Source organism: Calliphora vicina, chromosome 3, assembly GCF_958450345.1.
Source record: "Calliphora vicina chromosome 3, idCalVici1.1, whole genome shotgun sequence".
Lineage (NCBI taxonomy): Eukaryota > Metazoa > Arthropoda > Insecta > Diptera > Calliphoridae > Calliphora > Calliphora vicina.
The window spans coordinates 57,056,988-57,071,845 of NC_088782.1; the positions used below are offsets into that span (position 1 = coordinate 57,056,988).

At 30.8% G+C, this 14,858-nt stretch overlaps 2 protein-coding genes across 2 annotated transcripts; both read right to left on the bottom strand.

Moving 5' to 3' along the window:
• Positions 1-912: 912 nt before the first annotated feature.
• LOC135954409 (carboxypeptidase B1) lies at positions 913-8,453 on the bottom strand. Its single transcript, XM_065504574.1, has 3 exons — positions 8,327-8,453; positions 7,252-8,139; positions 913-1,307 (listed from the first exon to the last, which is right to left on the bottom strand). The coding sequence occupies exons 1-3, from the start codon at positions 8,407-8,409 to the stop codon at positions 1,001-1,003; spliced, it is 1,278 nt and encodes a 425-aa protein (XP_065360646.1). The 5' UTR covers positions 8,410-8,453; the 3' UTR covers positions 913-1,000.
• A 4,302-nt stretch (positions 8,454-12,755) lies between these two features.
• Positions 12,756-14,467, bottom strand: LOC135954249 (carboxypeptidase B1). The gene is made up of 3 exons (XM_065504331.1): positions 14,362-14,467; positions 13,233-14,141; positions 12,756-13,169 (listed from the first exon to the last, which is right to left on the bottom strand). Exons 1-3 carry the CDS (start codon positions 14,433-14,435, stop codon positions 12,848-12,850), a joined length of 1,305 nt encoding a protein of 434 aa, XP_065360403.1. The 5' UTR covers positions 14,436-14,467; the 3' UTR covers positions 12,756-12,847.
• Between the last annotated feature and the right edge of the window lie 391 nt (positions 14,468-14,858).

Consider the following 14,858-nt stretch of genomic DNA (forward strand, 5'->3'; position numbering starts at 1 on the left):
AAACACTTGAGAAATGTTGCCACAAGTGACACACTTAAACCAATGCTACTCGCTAGTATAGGAGGAGTAGATAGGAGATATCAATGAAACATAACCCAGCAATGCTCAAGACGAGTATAAAATCCAGCTAGCTTATCGCAAAACGGCAGGTTGTGATATTAATTAAACCAATTCAACAGATAAAACACAAATTTCTATTTAACGATTCAAGTGTACCTACATATGTAGTAGACAACACTACTTATGTTTAGTGTAGTAAGTGCTTCAAAACAAAAGATTTTGTTGTTGCTGTTTTTATAATCACCATCAAAAAGATGAGGGGTATATTGATTTTGTCATTCCGTTTGTAACATATCGAAATATTGTTTGTCGAAACAAAAAGTATATATATTTTGTGGGTCCTCATAAGATTCTTAAACGATATAGCTATGTCCGTCCGTCTGTCTGTCTGTTGAAAACACAATAGGGCCCAAACGAAAGGAGCTAGCTGGCTCCCTGATGCTCTCTCTTAATAAGGTTTGTTTGGTATTCAAAATGTGCAATATCGGTCCATAATTTCACCTAGCCCCCTGGAATACTTGGTTATGGGGTCATACTGATAATATGTTTCTCAAATTAGTTCTAAAACTCTAAAATTGTGCTGTAAAGTATGGCTAAAATCAGGCAACATTTGGCCCTAGTCCCCATAAAAGGTCCCCATCAGAAAATTATTTGAACATTCATAATTGTCTTACAATAATTAATATCGTGATGAAATTGGACATAAACAAGTTTTATATCAATACAAAATCTTTCTACTGATTCAAGTCTCCATAGAATACCAAAACTATATATTGATGTTGGGTATACAAGATTCGGCACAGCCGAATAAAACACTCTTCTTACCTGTTTTATAAGTGAAACCATTTAAAATACCATTTGTTAAAATACTTTTATTTTCATTAGTCAACAAGTAAATCAAGCACAAGTACATAATCGTTTTAATTAGTGTGTATGACATTTAAACAACTGGATATTTTTCAATGACTTTAAGACCCATAGCTTTAATGCCCACCCATGTTTCCTTAACCAATTCATCAATCATTTCAACAGGTGGATCGAAACCGGTTGAACCAGCACCCGGCAGTTCCATGGTAAATGCTATGGGAAATCCGGCATTGAAAGCATAATCATCACTGGCACCAGCTGCCACATATAGAACAGTTGTCGAAGAACCCACGGTATAATTGGTACCGGTTGCCTGATATATGGCATCGGCTCCGGCGGCAGCTACTTCGTGTAAATCTTCCCAGGTATCGGGTAAAGCACTGCAAAAAATTTTAAATTTATTGTTAAATAAAATCGTTGAATTATTGGGGGTATTACAAAAAAATAAAGTGCACATTTTGTCAGTTATTTCGTTCGTTTTATTTAAAAGCAAACTAATTAAGACTATAGTTTTAACCTGTAAACCATCGGCTACGAAATATAATTTTTTTAAATTTGGCATATCCAAAATAGTCTATATTTTATAAGCATTTACCGATACCTTTTAACTAGAGATGCTAAACGGGGAATCCCGTTCCCGAAAATCCCGGGGTTTTCGGGATTTTCTAAATCCCGAAGCCCGGTATTTTTTACTTTTAAATCCCGGGGTTTTCGGGATTTTCCAAATCCCGTTTTTCATAAATAAATAGGGGAAATTGTCATTTTGTGTGACTTTTTCATTAATTTTGACATTCTACATGCCCGAATATCGCAAAGTGATGTTCAGCAAAGTTGTTAAGCTCAACTCCTGCTATAATATAGTTAATAAAGGAAAACGGTATTTTTGGTTTTCCTTGAGTGGGGCTCTAGAACTTTTTTGTAAGTTATCTAACAAAACTCAATTTAAATCCTCTTCAAATGAAATTGATTTTATCTCAGATGAGGAGCTCGAACAAAATGAAAATATTTCGATTGCTAAAAGGCTAAAAAATATTGTTAATAAATGTAAAAACCCCAAATAACAATAACGAAACCAAATTATAATGTAGATTTTCAACTTGCAAAAGAAATAGATCATTTTATTTCTGAAGGAACAAGAGGAAAATACTTGCAGATTTGTTATAAGTATTTGCAAACGGGTTTGCCAATGTGAAAGATGGAATGTGAAAAATGTTTTTCGGAAGCAGCATATGTCGAAAACAAAATTCGTTCCAGAATGGCAGATGAAACCATAGATGCAATAGTATTCTTAAGAAGCTATTTAAAATAAACACTTTTTTATACTAAAGTACGGTTTTTCACCAGTATGTTGATTTTTTTCACGAAAAATCGTATAGCAGAAACGCATTCTACGGAAAATTCTAAGAAGAAACCATAGGTCTAAAATCAAATCCTATCGAATTTCGTCTTTTATCCAATGATATTGCAGTATACATATATATATTTTTATACCCTACACCACCATAGTGGGGAGGGTATTATGCGTTTGTGCAGATGTTTGTAACGCCCAAAAATATTAGTCTAACACCAACCTTAAAGTATACCGATCGACTTAGAATCACTTTCTGAGTCGATTAAACGATGTCCGTCCGTCCGTCCGTCTGGTTGGCTGGCTGGCTGTCCATGTAAACCTTGTGCACAGAGTACAGGTCGCAATTTTGAAGATATTTCGATCAAATTTGGTACATATTACTTTTTCGGCCCAAGGACCAAGCCTATTGAAACTGGCTGAAATCGGTCCATTATTTCACCTAGCCCCCATACAAATGTCCCCTCGAAATTGGACTTTATCGGTCATAAATGTTTAATTTATCTATGTATCTACACAAATTTCGCTCCGAATAAGTTTTATATATACAAAATTCATGTCACCAAATTTTGTTACGATCGGTTCATAATATATAAATATAAATTATTGAAATTTTAAAAGAAAAATGGTTTTGCTCTTTTACTTAGTGTAGGGTATTATATGGTCGGGCTTGACCGACCATACTTTCTTACTTGTTTTTTATTGAATAAAAGACGAAATGCGCAAGATAGGATTTGATTTTAGACCTATGGTTTCTTGGGGATTTTTTACGTTTTAATCGTCCATACAAATCGACCCGGCCTAATATACATACTTTATTGTTATTTCTTCTTATATAATGTACTCATGCAAGTATTTTATGCTTTTAATGTCTAATAAAAATTAATTACTAAATAAAAAATTTACTTTCAATTGTAAAGACATAATTATGTACGTTTCTTTCTTATAATTTTCGGGATTTTAGATTTCCCGAAAATCCCGAAACCCCGGGTCGGGATTGGATATAATTTGTAACCAAATTCATTAACATTTCTTCTGCTACTTAAACAATTAATAAAAAAATTATATGGAAAAACAATCGTTAAATTTGAAAATTTAAAAAAATTTTAAATTTTCGTATTATTTTGTGTGAGTTTCTTAAGGAACTTTCAAAACAAAAAATTATTTATTTATTGAGTTTTCCCTAGGACCTTCTGAAATTAACCTTTTTATTAACGAAATTTGAATTCAGGCTAAGGGTTCTAAAATCACATAGAAAATTTGTTAAATCATATTGTAAATGATTAAAAACAAAACAAACACAAATTGAATCCTGAAAAAATATTTATTTAACAAAAATTTTATCATTCAAATTATGAATTAATTACTTAATTCTATTTAAATGTAACTAAAGAATTATTTGTTGGAAATAAATGACATTTTTTTAATTTTTTAATATGATGGTTGCGGTTCGATTCCCGTGTATCTGCATTTTTTATTTTTTTAAAAAAAAAATAAATCGAAATTAGATTTTAGTGAATTAATCTCAAATTGAATTAATTCAAAGCTCTGATTCGGCTACTCCTTTTATACAATTTCTCACTTGTTGTGAAAAAGCCTTTCAAGAGCCCATTCACAATTTATGGAATTATTTAGGGAAACTACTACGGTATTCATTCGACTAATGATCGTTCGATTAATCGAATAATTTCTTACGAATAATTATTCGAACAATTTAAAAATGGCCATTTTCGAATAACGAATAATTCGAACAATTTTATGTAGAATAATCGAATAAAACGAATAAATGTTCATATATATGGGGCATTTCATGTCAAGTGAACCAACTTTTGAAATCGATGTCTTCCGATCGGGATGAAATTTGCACCAAGGTTAGCTCTATAGGATATTAACTCAGACACAATTTTTCAACAACATCGGTCGAGAACTCTCTGAGTTATAGGGGGTAAAATTTTGACAATTTGGTCAAACAGGGGTTTTTTCTTATCCATGTAACTTATTACCTATTGTTCTTAGCAAAATGTGTCCCAAATAGTTAGATAGCTATTTCTTCGATCTTTCGAAAAAAAATATTTAAAAAAAAAATAAAAAATTTTTAATATTTTTTTTCCGAAATCAAAAACTTTTTTGACTTTTTTTTAAAATGGGTCCTTTTTTTTTTTTCTTAAAATAAAGTTTAGATATTTTCCTTGAACACCTACTTGGTCGCTTAGTGGGATGCGAGTGGGATATCTATCAAAATAAATATTTTGTAACTCAAAACATAAAATTTTTGACTTTTTTTGCAAAATCAAAAACTTTGTTGACTTTTTTTTTCAAAATGGACCCTTTTTTAATCTTTTTTTTTAGGTCAAACAAAAGCTTAGATATTATCCTTGAAGACCCTTTTGGTCGCTTAGTGGGATGCGAGTGGGATATCTATCAAAATAAATATTTTGTAACAATTTTTTAATTTTTTAAATTTAATTTAATAAATTTAAATATATTTAAATTTATTAAATTGCTTAAAATGTCATACTTCCAAATTTATATAAGTAATAATGACTCACAAAAATTGTATTGTTTCTGAAATATTCTTTCGATCACTGTAGATGAGTGTTCCGATAGCTCCTTCTATAAATATATATGTAAATATTACTGCAAGAAGTTACAATTCTAAAAACAAATCTTTCAAAATTTTTAACATAGGACTTGAACCAATGAAAATAAAAGGTACGTAATAAAATATTTGTTATTTAGCTAGCGAAATATTAGAAGAATAATTAGAAACTTAGATTAAAGTAGAGTTGAATGTGATGGAGAATGTGACTTTGAAACGGTCATCGAAATTGATATTGAGGATGACATTTATAATGATTACATTGAAATAGATGAAGGCCATGATCTTAAATAAACACAAATATTGCAAACTAACGTTTTGTTGCAAGAAATGCATGGAGTTCGTCTTATACATGATTTTGAACATCGTTGAACACCTTTGTCTAACATGATAATAAACTATCCATTACTTTGGACTTTGTTGTGGAATGTTTTTTAACATTATCAATACTTGAATTGTTAACTTTAACGTTATTTTTTTGTTTTTCTTTAACAATAAAATATTAAAAAACAGACATCAAAACTTCATTCTTTACTTTTTTAAAAAAAATTTAAATTATTCGAATAATTCGATTAATTTTAAACGTGTGATCGAATTATTCGAACAAGTTAAAATCTATTATTCGAATTATTCGTTTTATTCGAACAAGAGAAAAATCGAATAATTCGAATACCCTAGAAACTACTCAAAACTTAGTTCTAATCAGTCAAAATATTAAAAACAAGGGCGGTTCAATAAGTCCGTGACATTTTGAAGTCTCCGCCTCATAACTGAAACGGCTACAGGCATCAAAATTTGAAAAATCAGCGTCACTTAGTTTGTATTTGACAGCCACTACCGAGTGACTTGAGGAGAAAATTATACTTTAAAACACAAATTTTAAATATTTTTAGGTAAACGAAATTTAAAAAAAAAAATGTTTTCAAAATAGTTTTTGAAAATTTAAAAAAAAAATCAAAATTTAACAACTTTTTTTTCGAAACAATTTTTTTTAATTTAAAAAAAAAATTTAAATTTATTAGTGAAAAAAATATATGAAAAAAAAAAATTTAAAATTTAATTTTTTTTCGAAATAATTTTTTTTAATTTAAAAAAAGCTCAAATTTATTAGTGAAAAAAAAATTCAAAATTTAACTTTTTTTCGAAATTATTTTTTTAATTTAAAAAAAAAAAATTTCAAATTTATTAGTGAAAAAAAACATGAGAAAAAAAAATTGTTGGTAAAAAAAAAATTCGGGTTAAAGCATATTTTTTCCCGATTTTGGCCCATTGTAGGTTCAAATTACTATAGCCTTATATACATCGTTGCAATGGACTTTGAAATATCTATCATTAGATATCCATATTGCCTATATTAATGTAGTAATCTAGATATCTCAGCCATTAATGGGACGATTTTCAACCGAGCAACGGAAGAATTCCCAATATATTGATGTATCAATCATGTTTGTAAGTTAATTGGGGGCTACGAAAAGTTGATTTCAACATACAGACTCACATGTCTATATAGACTTAGCTATCTATAACGATCCAGAATATATATACTTTGTGGGGTCGCAAATGAAAACTGAAAGTAAGAGATATTGTGTAAGCCATAGGTATCTCACGTGGCTCAGTGTTTTCAATATTGAATGATCATTTGGGTATGAGAATACTTTCCGCCAGGGGGACAACTTCGAGTTTTTGCACCGCGGCTTTTCGTAACTGTGGACGAAACGTGGATTCACCACAACAGCCCAGAAACCACACTGCAGTCAATACAATTGTATTCTCGGGGTGAATCGGCGCCAAAGAAGTCATGGTGACTGTTTTTTTGTATTCATGCGAATAATCGACATTGAGTACCTTCAAAATTGTATAACAATCAAACAGCTGAGATATAAGAAAAAAACAGGACAACATCGATTTTAGAGCTATTCTTTATCTATATCTGGATTACTAAGTTATTAATATAGACAATATGGATATCCAATGATAGATAATTCAAGGACCTTTGCAAAGAGGTATACAACGCCATAAAGTCGAACCTACAATGAGTCAAAATCAGGAAAAATATTTTTGAACCCGAATATTTTTCACAAAACAATATTTATTTGTCATAAAATTTGTTTCATTAATAAATTAAAAAAACAATAAAATTAAATAAATTTTTAAAAAAATTGTTTTTGTCATAACATTTTTTTCAAGAACAAATTAAAAACAAAAAAATTTTTTTAAAATTTTTAAAATTTATATTTTAAAGTAAAATTTGGTGAAGAGTATATAAGATTCGGCACAGCAGAATATAGTTCTCTTACTTGTTTAACCATGGAATTATTTTTATCCATATAAAGAGCACTCTAAAATATATATTATTTAAAATAAACTTAATACTCACTCAGTCCAACCCCAAGGATATAGCAGCAATTTACCCTGCGAATGCAAAGTCAAATACATTTGACCTTTTACACTATTCGTATGTATTAAATCTCTCACAACCATGGCCTCAGGCTCGGAGAAGGCTTTGGGTCCGGCAAATGTATTTGAACAGGGATCCGAAGAGGCACCCTCCTCATTCCAATGAAAATCAAAATTACGATTAGGATCGGTACCATAACAAATGCCACCCTCATGGAACAGAGGCTTACGAGTTTTACGCCACATACGAGTGTCGGCCGACACTTGTGTATACTCATAACCATCAGCATTTACCACGGGCAATATGACCCAATTATAATCCGCCAAAAGTTCTTTATTTGCTTCGAAATTCTCCACCAATTGTTCAATAGCATAAATTGCCGAGGCTGGTGAGATCCATTCACGAGCATGAAAACCGCCATCGACTAAAATAACATTTTTATCATAGCTTCCTTGACCATTGGTTATGGTTATGGCTTTCAAAGCACGACCTTCAAAGGAATAGCCCATGGTCTTGAGTATAACACGTTGTGGATACGTTTGGGCTAAGTACTCAAGGTAAGCATTGATTTCGCCATGGCTGTAATAACGTTCGGTGCTTAAGCGTTCTTGACCTTTGTACGGTTTTAAGGTTTTCATTAAACGATTCACTTCGAAATTACGTGTTAATGTTTTGCCCACATCTTCGTCTAAAAGTTTATATTCTAGTTGATATTTTTCTAACGCATTTTCAAACTCCTTCAAGCTGTTGGGTTCCACAATAACAGTTTCAGAGTTTAGAAAATCAAAACGTTCTACTTGTTTAGATAAGTTTTGTAAAATGTTTATATCCTCTTCTCCTTTTGGTGTTAACTGATACAATTTGTAACTATTAAAAGAAAAGAAAAATTATAGTAATCATCACAATTTGGTTTCATGAAACCATGAAAGCCTCGAAACTAGATTTAAATTTAACATGAGATAAGTAGTAAGATGGTATAATCGTTTGACATAATTATCTCCGGTTTAATTTCAACATGTGAACTATATTCTTTGGAAATTAAAGAAATACTTACCCCTCATAACTTTTAGCAGTTATTGACACAAATAAAATATTTGCTAGCAAAACCACCACCACCGATATTCGAAAATAATGCATTTCTAAATTATGCTTCTTTACTGCAACACTGTCACAATTAAACTGAATTATTTAAGTGATATTTAACAAGTTCTTTGCTAAATGTTTGCAATTAGTTTGTATTAGTTTAAGATATATTAAATTATTGTTGTTGATATCTAATCAATTAGCAATTACTATTTAATCACTACAATTTAAAAGCAATTCTAAATGGTTAATAACTACATATGTATTTGTTTATTAACCGATAACAGAGTTCAATATGTACTTAGGGAAATTTTAACTACATCATATTAAGCAACACAATTGGTCAACATTTGTTTGACCAGGATTATTGAATTACTATGTTTTATCATCGCCGAAATATATTGTACATACCAACGGTAATTTATAGTAGAACTGATAAGATCTGCCGATAATCATGTTTATTGTAAACTTACTATCTAAATTGCTTATTAAATAAACAATACGTATAGTACAGTTACATTACGTTATAACGAACCATTATTTTCTAAGTCTGATGTTATAGAACAACATCGGCAATGTTTTAAAATCAGTCTGGAGCATTATCCTCCGACTAGTTTCATTACTGGCTAAAAATACACAACTCTCAGTAATTAGCTTCATCTTGTAATTTTCTCCGATGTTTGGTAATGCAGTAAACAAAAATATTGTTACGTTTTTACTAGGGTATTCGAATTATTCGACTTTTCTCGTGTTCGAATAAAACGAATAATTGGAATAAGAGATTTTAACTTGTTCGAATAATTCGATCACACGTTTAAAATTAATCGAATTATTCGAATAATTTAAATTTTTTTAAAAAAGTAAAGAATGAAGTTTTGATGTTGGTTTTTTAATATTTTATTGATAAAGAAAAACAAAAAATAACATTAAAGATAAAAATTCAAGTATTGATAATGTTAAAAAACATCCGAAAACAAAGTCCATCATTAAATTTTCAACAGAAATATTCTGATCGGATTAACTCCCGAACAATCTACAAAACAATTGACTAGCAAACCCTTTAGTTTCCGTTTTGGAGCTATGCTTTAAAAAAATTGAGCTAGTTGGACATGATCCTGAATTCAAATACAATATAAACGTATTAAGAACTTTTTTATGTCGTTCATTAATTCGGGGTTTAAATTGAGTAACTAATTCTTTAGTAAATTAATTATTCACTATTTCTAAATTATTTATAACAAATTGTATTATACATCAAGCTCTACCAACGTTCCCGAATCTTAGCTTAATAAAGTGGTCTTGGGGAATTACACAATAAAGGAAATCTGTCCAAAGTTTGATATCATTGTCAGTGAACGTGGCTAATTTGAAGTCAGTCAAAGATATTCAAAATCATGTATAGGACGAACTCTTGCAACAAAACGTTAGTTTGCAATATTTGTGTTTATCATTCGATTTATTAAATATTTTGCAACACTTACGTACACGGTTAATAACATCACTTATATACATATATTTTAAGATCATGGCCTTCATCTATTTCAACGTAATCATTATAAATGTCATCCTTAATATCACTTTCGATGACCGTTTCAAAATCACATTCGCCAACACATTCAACTCCACTTTAATCTAAATTAATATTTTGATTATTAATTGCGATTCTTCTAATATTTCGCCAGCTAAATAACAAATATTTTATTCCGTACCATTTATTTTCATTGGTTCAAGTCCTAAGTTAAAAATTTTGAAAGATTTGTTTTTAGAATTGTAACTTATTGCAGTAAAATTTATATATTTATAGAAGGAGCTATCGGAACATTCACCTACAGTGATCAAAAGTCCCTTTGTCTTTAGTTATTTGTCGAATTTCAGAAACAATAAAATTTTTGTGAGTCATTATTACTTATTTAAATTTGAAATTATGAACAATTTTAAGCAATTTAATAAATTTAAATATACATATATGAACATTTATTCGTTTTATTCGATTATTCTACATAAAATTGTTCGGATTATTCGTTATTCGAAAAAAGGCCATTTTTAAATTGTTCGAATAACTATTCGTAAGAAATTATTCGATTAATCGAACGATCATTAGTCGAATGAATACCCTAGTTTTTACCTTTTAAAAACGGTGGTTTATTTCCTTTAATTGGAAAAATAAAAGCGACCAGCAGTTTAAAAATGTGTAAAAACTCTTTATTTATTTAAATCTAAACACTGGTAATACGGTTGATGTTAACTATAACAGCACCTAAGATACACTGACTCCTAAGCAACTCACTGTTACTATTTATATAAACAGCGCCATGTTCTAGAAGTCTTTTGAATAATCTAACGGAAAATCTCGAATGCTCTACAATATTTCCACAATGATGAATGTTGCTTGCAACAGGTCGGGACTCCCCCGACCTGACTTCGCACCCGAAACACTTATTATGTTTATTATGTTTGGTGTGCCAACTCGACCTGGTGAAAAAAATGTAAGCCAGTAATAGCCAACGATTGGTCTTGAGCTTTGTTAATGGTTATAGGAAATGCAAGACGAAACGGGCACTGGAGCCGCTTGAATTCAAATGGTAAGTCGTCGGAAATCATTTGAATCTGCCACCGATGTGGTGACAATCCGACTGGTACTAATGAATTCAAAAATTTAGTATTTAGTAAATTTTGTGTTTAAGTTATATACAAAAAAATTACACATACGGAATCTTCTTTGGAGCACTTCATAAAACCTCCTCGTAGCTATCCATTTTTCTTTAGAAGGATTAACAACAGGTGTATATATCAAATAAATAAAGAATTGTTTAACAATCATGATTGACTCCAAAGTTACATACATTTGAATTTCAAAAATTTAAAAAAGGCGATTTTTCGCTATTTTTTGGAAAAAAGTACTTTTATTCTTTTTAAGTTATCTAAAAAATTTCTAAGAGGATGTATAATGAATTTGTTCTGCTTGAAAAGCTAACTTTACACAAAATATTTTAAATGAAAAAAAAAAATTATAATTTTTGATACCGAGGGGACCAGGTCCATTCAAGAAACGCCTATTTTTTATGTAAAATTCAACTTTAGGGCAAAAATTCTCAAATCGCATAGTTGATAACAAAATATAGTGACCTATTTTAGATGGCCCAATATGTTCTTAATTATTTTGTGAAGGGTTCCGATATGGATATTATAGCCAAAAATCGAAAAATCCCATTTTTGGGATTTTTCAAGACTTTTTTGGGAATTGCGGAATACTTGATAACAAATTTCAAAATTCGGTTTTATTTTTCCATTTTAAATAGAAAAATCTACATAACTGTGTAATTTCATAATATTCATAAACAAAAATTTAATTTCAATTTGAAAAATGTGTATCTATGCAAAAACTCAATAAAAAGCATTTTTTGTCATATTTTTCAAAAAAGTATTCCATGAATTTATTAATTGTCTTTGGTCATCAAGTGCTCACTGATAAGACTTTCTAATTATGATTTAGGAGTGATTCATACCTTTACCTACTCTATATTTCGGCTTCACAAGATGAGATTCTGAATTTAGACGCCACTTAAACAAGGTAACCTCAGGCTTTCCAAACAACCTAACCTATCCCAAAATCAGAAACACCTAGTTCTCCTATATTTAAGATGAGATTCTGAATTTAGACGCTACCAGCGAACCCCACGCTTCCCAAACAACCTAACCCATCTCAGAATCAGAAACACCTAGTCTCCTATATTCAAGAGTAAGAAGTTTATTTCATATTACGGTTGGTTTTTAAGAACCGATCCTTTAAATTCCATTCCACCTATTGCTTCAACAAATAAAATTACTCAGCTTCAACAGAAGTAAATAATATGTTTTAGAGTGGTTGAAACTATGGGAGAGGTCTATATTAATATTTTCGAATTATTAATGCATTTAACCTTAACCATTTCTTAGTGGATGGTAATGATTCATCTTATTTAATGTCCTACTTACCAATAGGTTAGAGCTAGATAAAGATTTCTAAATCCGTGATGGAAAGTGAACAGATGCTAATTGATGTGACGAGACATTCGTCACTATTTAATTTTGATATACGTATATCATTTCAAATGTTGATATATGTTTTATAAATTATTTTTGGCAAAGATCTGGAAAAAAATATTTTAAAGTTCAGAGACTTTCGGCGATGAATCGGAAACTGTGTGAGATTGAAACTTGAAGTTGTTTAAAGTACATTTTATCTAAGAAGATTTGATTAAATTGTTCTAACAACATAAAATATCAATTAAAAATAAGTTAAACTACGAAAAAATCAAAAAGGTGACAGCGATTGGATCAGCCGAATTAATATGTTTGAGAATGAATGCAAGGATATTAAATTAACAAATAATTAAATAAATATAAAAATGAATTTAAAACTTAGAAATAGAAAATATTCCTTCTTCTTTTATTTAAAACACAAATAAAATAATTCGAATTATTTACCTAATAATAAGAAAAATTAGTTAAATTACAAAAATTCAACTCTTTCGGTGGGATATTTCTCAATGACCTTCTCAGCCATGGCACGAATGCCAGCCCAAGTTTCTTTGACCATTGTGTCAATGCTAGATGCTGGAGGATCGAAGCCGAGTTTTCCACCACCGGGTAATTCCATGGTCATGGCAATTTTGAAACCAGCATTGAAGGCATAGTCATCACTGGCACCAGCTGCAATATACAGAACATTTGTAGAGGAACCAACAGTGTATTCGGTACCGGTAGCATTGAAAATAGCATTATAACCGGACATGGCTACTTCATGCAAATCTTCCCAGGTATCGGGTAAATCACTGGAATTAAAAAAGCAATTATTAAAATGATTGGGAATAATATAAACTCAAAGAAATACTTACGCAGTCCAGCCCCAAGGATAAAGCAAATAATTGCCATAGGAATGTACAGTTAAATACATGCTACCACGACCCTTAAGAGAATTGATCAAATCGCGAACAATAATGGTTTCGGGTTCCGAGAAGCCATAAGGTCCAGCAAAGGTATCGGCACAGGGATTTGAGGAAGCACCTTCCTCATTCCAGTGGAAATCAAAGTTACGATTGGGATCAGCACCATAGCAGGTCTTACCAGCAGATTCATAGGGCTGACGAGTTTTACGCCAAAAACGTGCTTTGGTACTGGTCTGAGTGTATTCATAACCATCAGGATTAACAACTGGCAAAATCATGAAATCGTAATCCAACAAAAGTTCGGCATTTTCTTCGAAATTTTCAACCAATTGGCCAATGACATACAAAACAGCAGCTGGAGAAATCCATTCACGAGCATGGAAACCACCATCGATGAAGATGACATTCTTACCGGCACGGCCATCACCATTGCTAATGGTTATGGTTTTAATGTTACGTCCCTCAAAGGATTTACCCACGGTCTTGAGCGACACACGAGATGGGAAACGCTGTTCCAAATCTTCAATATAATTATTGATTTCACCATGACTGTAATAACGTTCGGTGCTCAAACGTCCCTTGCCAGTGAAGGGCGACAAACTACGTCTCAACTTGTTCAATTGGAATTCTTGTTCCACCGAACGGCCAACATTATCATTGACAATTGAGTAGCTAAGATTGTGTTCAGCCAAAGCGTTAAGGAAATTCTCCTCTTCATTGGGATTGACCATAACGCGAGCTAAATGATTGGGTTGTCTTCTCAAAGCAAAGAAATCATAGAATTCACTCATTTTCGATAATTCATATAGAAAATCGTTTTGCTCTTGGGTTTTGGGTAGGATTTCGAAGATTTTGTAGCTGGAATAAAAAGAGGAAAATTATGTTTAAATTAATAAAACTTTCAGACTAGCTCTCAAAGGACCATTTTTATTTAAGATTCATTTTACAATGAATTGAATCATATTATGAAATGATCTTATCATATTTAAATGACATTTTATTCTCAAATATTCCTTAAAGTTCCATCTCATATTGCTCTACATTCAAAAATGGAATTGAATCATGTTTTAGAACTCACCCATCATATCCTTCCGCACTTGCTACAGCCAATACAGCGGCCAAAGCCAACACAATAACTCCCACTCTTGACATTATTCCCAAATAGTGTCAGTTCCTTAGTGAGAACAAATTTGAACTGAAATTTTATGAAATATTGCAATCAACACTATGCCTCTTGCTACTGGTTTTGTAATATTGATTAAAACGTTTTTCTTCTGAAATATTCCCAAATAATCTAATCACTTTTAAATCAAAGTAACTTATTTAGTTGTATTATAAATTATTTCTAATCATTTTATTTTGAGTGGGATTTTCTCAAGTTAAAATAAGCGTGAAATATATTAAAAAAATTTAATTGATAATTTTTGCTGCGCGGTCATTGAATAAAAAATAAAAGTAAATTTACAATATTTTGATAAGTTTTAAACACACACATACAAGTAAATAAGTTTTCTCAATGTATGCGAAGATAATAAAGTGCGTACGATTGAATGGTGCCGCACTATGGGATTTATC

What these genes read in the sequence shown, in the direction of transcription:
- LOC135954409 (XM_065504574.1), bottom strand. Translation starts at nt 8,409, where the DNA reads ATGCATTATTTTCGAATATCGGTGGTGGTGGTTTTGCTAGCAAATATT. An exon ending in ACTGCTAAAAGTTATGAGGG is followed by an intron (nt 8,140 to 8,326) that starts GTAAGTATTTCT and finishes TTCTTTTAATAG; the next exon opens with TTACAAATTGTATCAGTTAA. An exon ending in TATCCTTGGGGTTGGACTGA is followed by an intron (nt 1,308 to 7,251) that starts GTGAGTATTAAG and finishes AATTTTTTGCAG; the next exon opens with TGCTTTACCCGATACCTGGG.
- LOC135954249 (XM_065504331.1), bottom strand. Translation starts at nt 14,435, where the DNA reads ATGTCAAGAGTGGGAGTTATTGTGTTGGCTTTGGCCGCTGTATTGGCT. An exon ending in AGTGCGGAAGGATATGATGG is followed by an intron (nt 14,142 to 14,361) that starts GTGAGTTCTAAA and finishes TTTTTATTCCAG; the next exon opens with CTACAAAATCTTCGAAATCC. An exon ending in TATCCTTGGGGCTGGACTGC is followed by an intron (nt 13,170 to 13,232) that starts GTAAGTATTTCT and finishes TTTTAATTCCAG; the next exon opens with TGATTTACCCGATACCTGGG.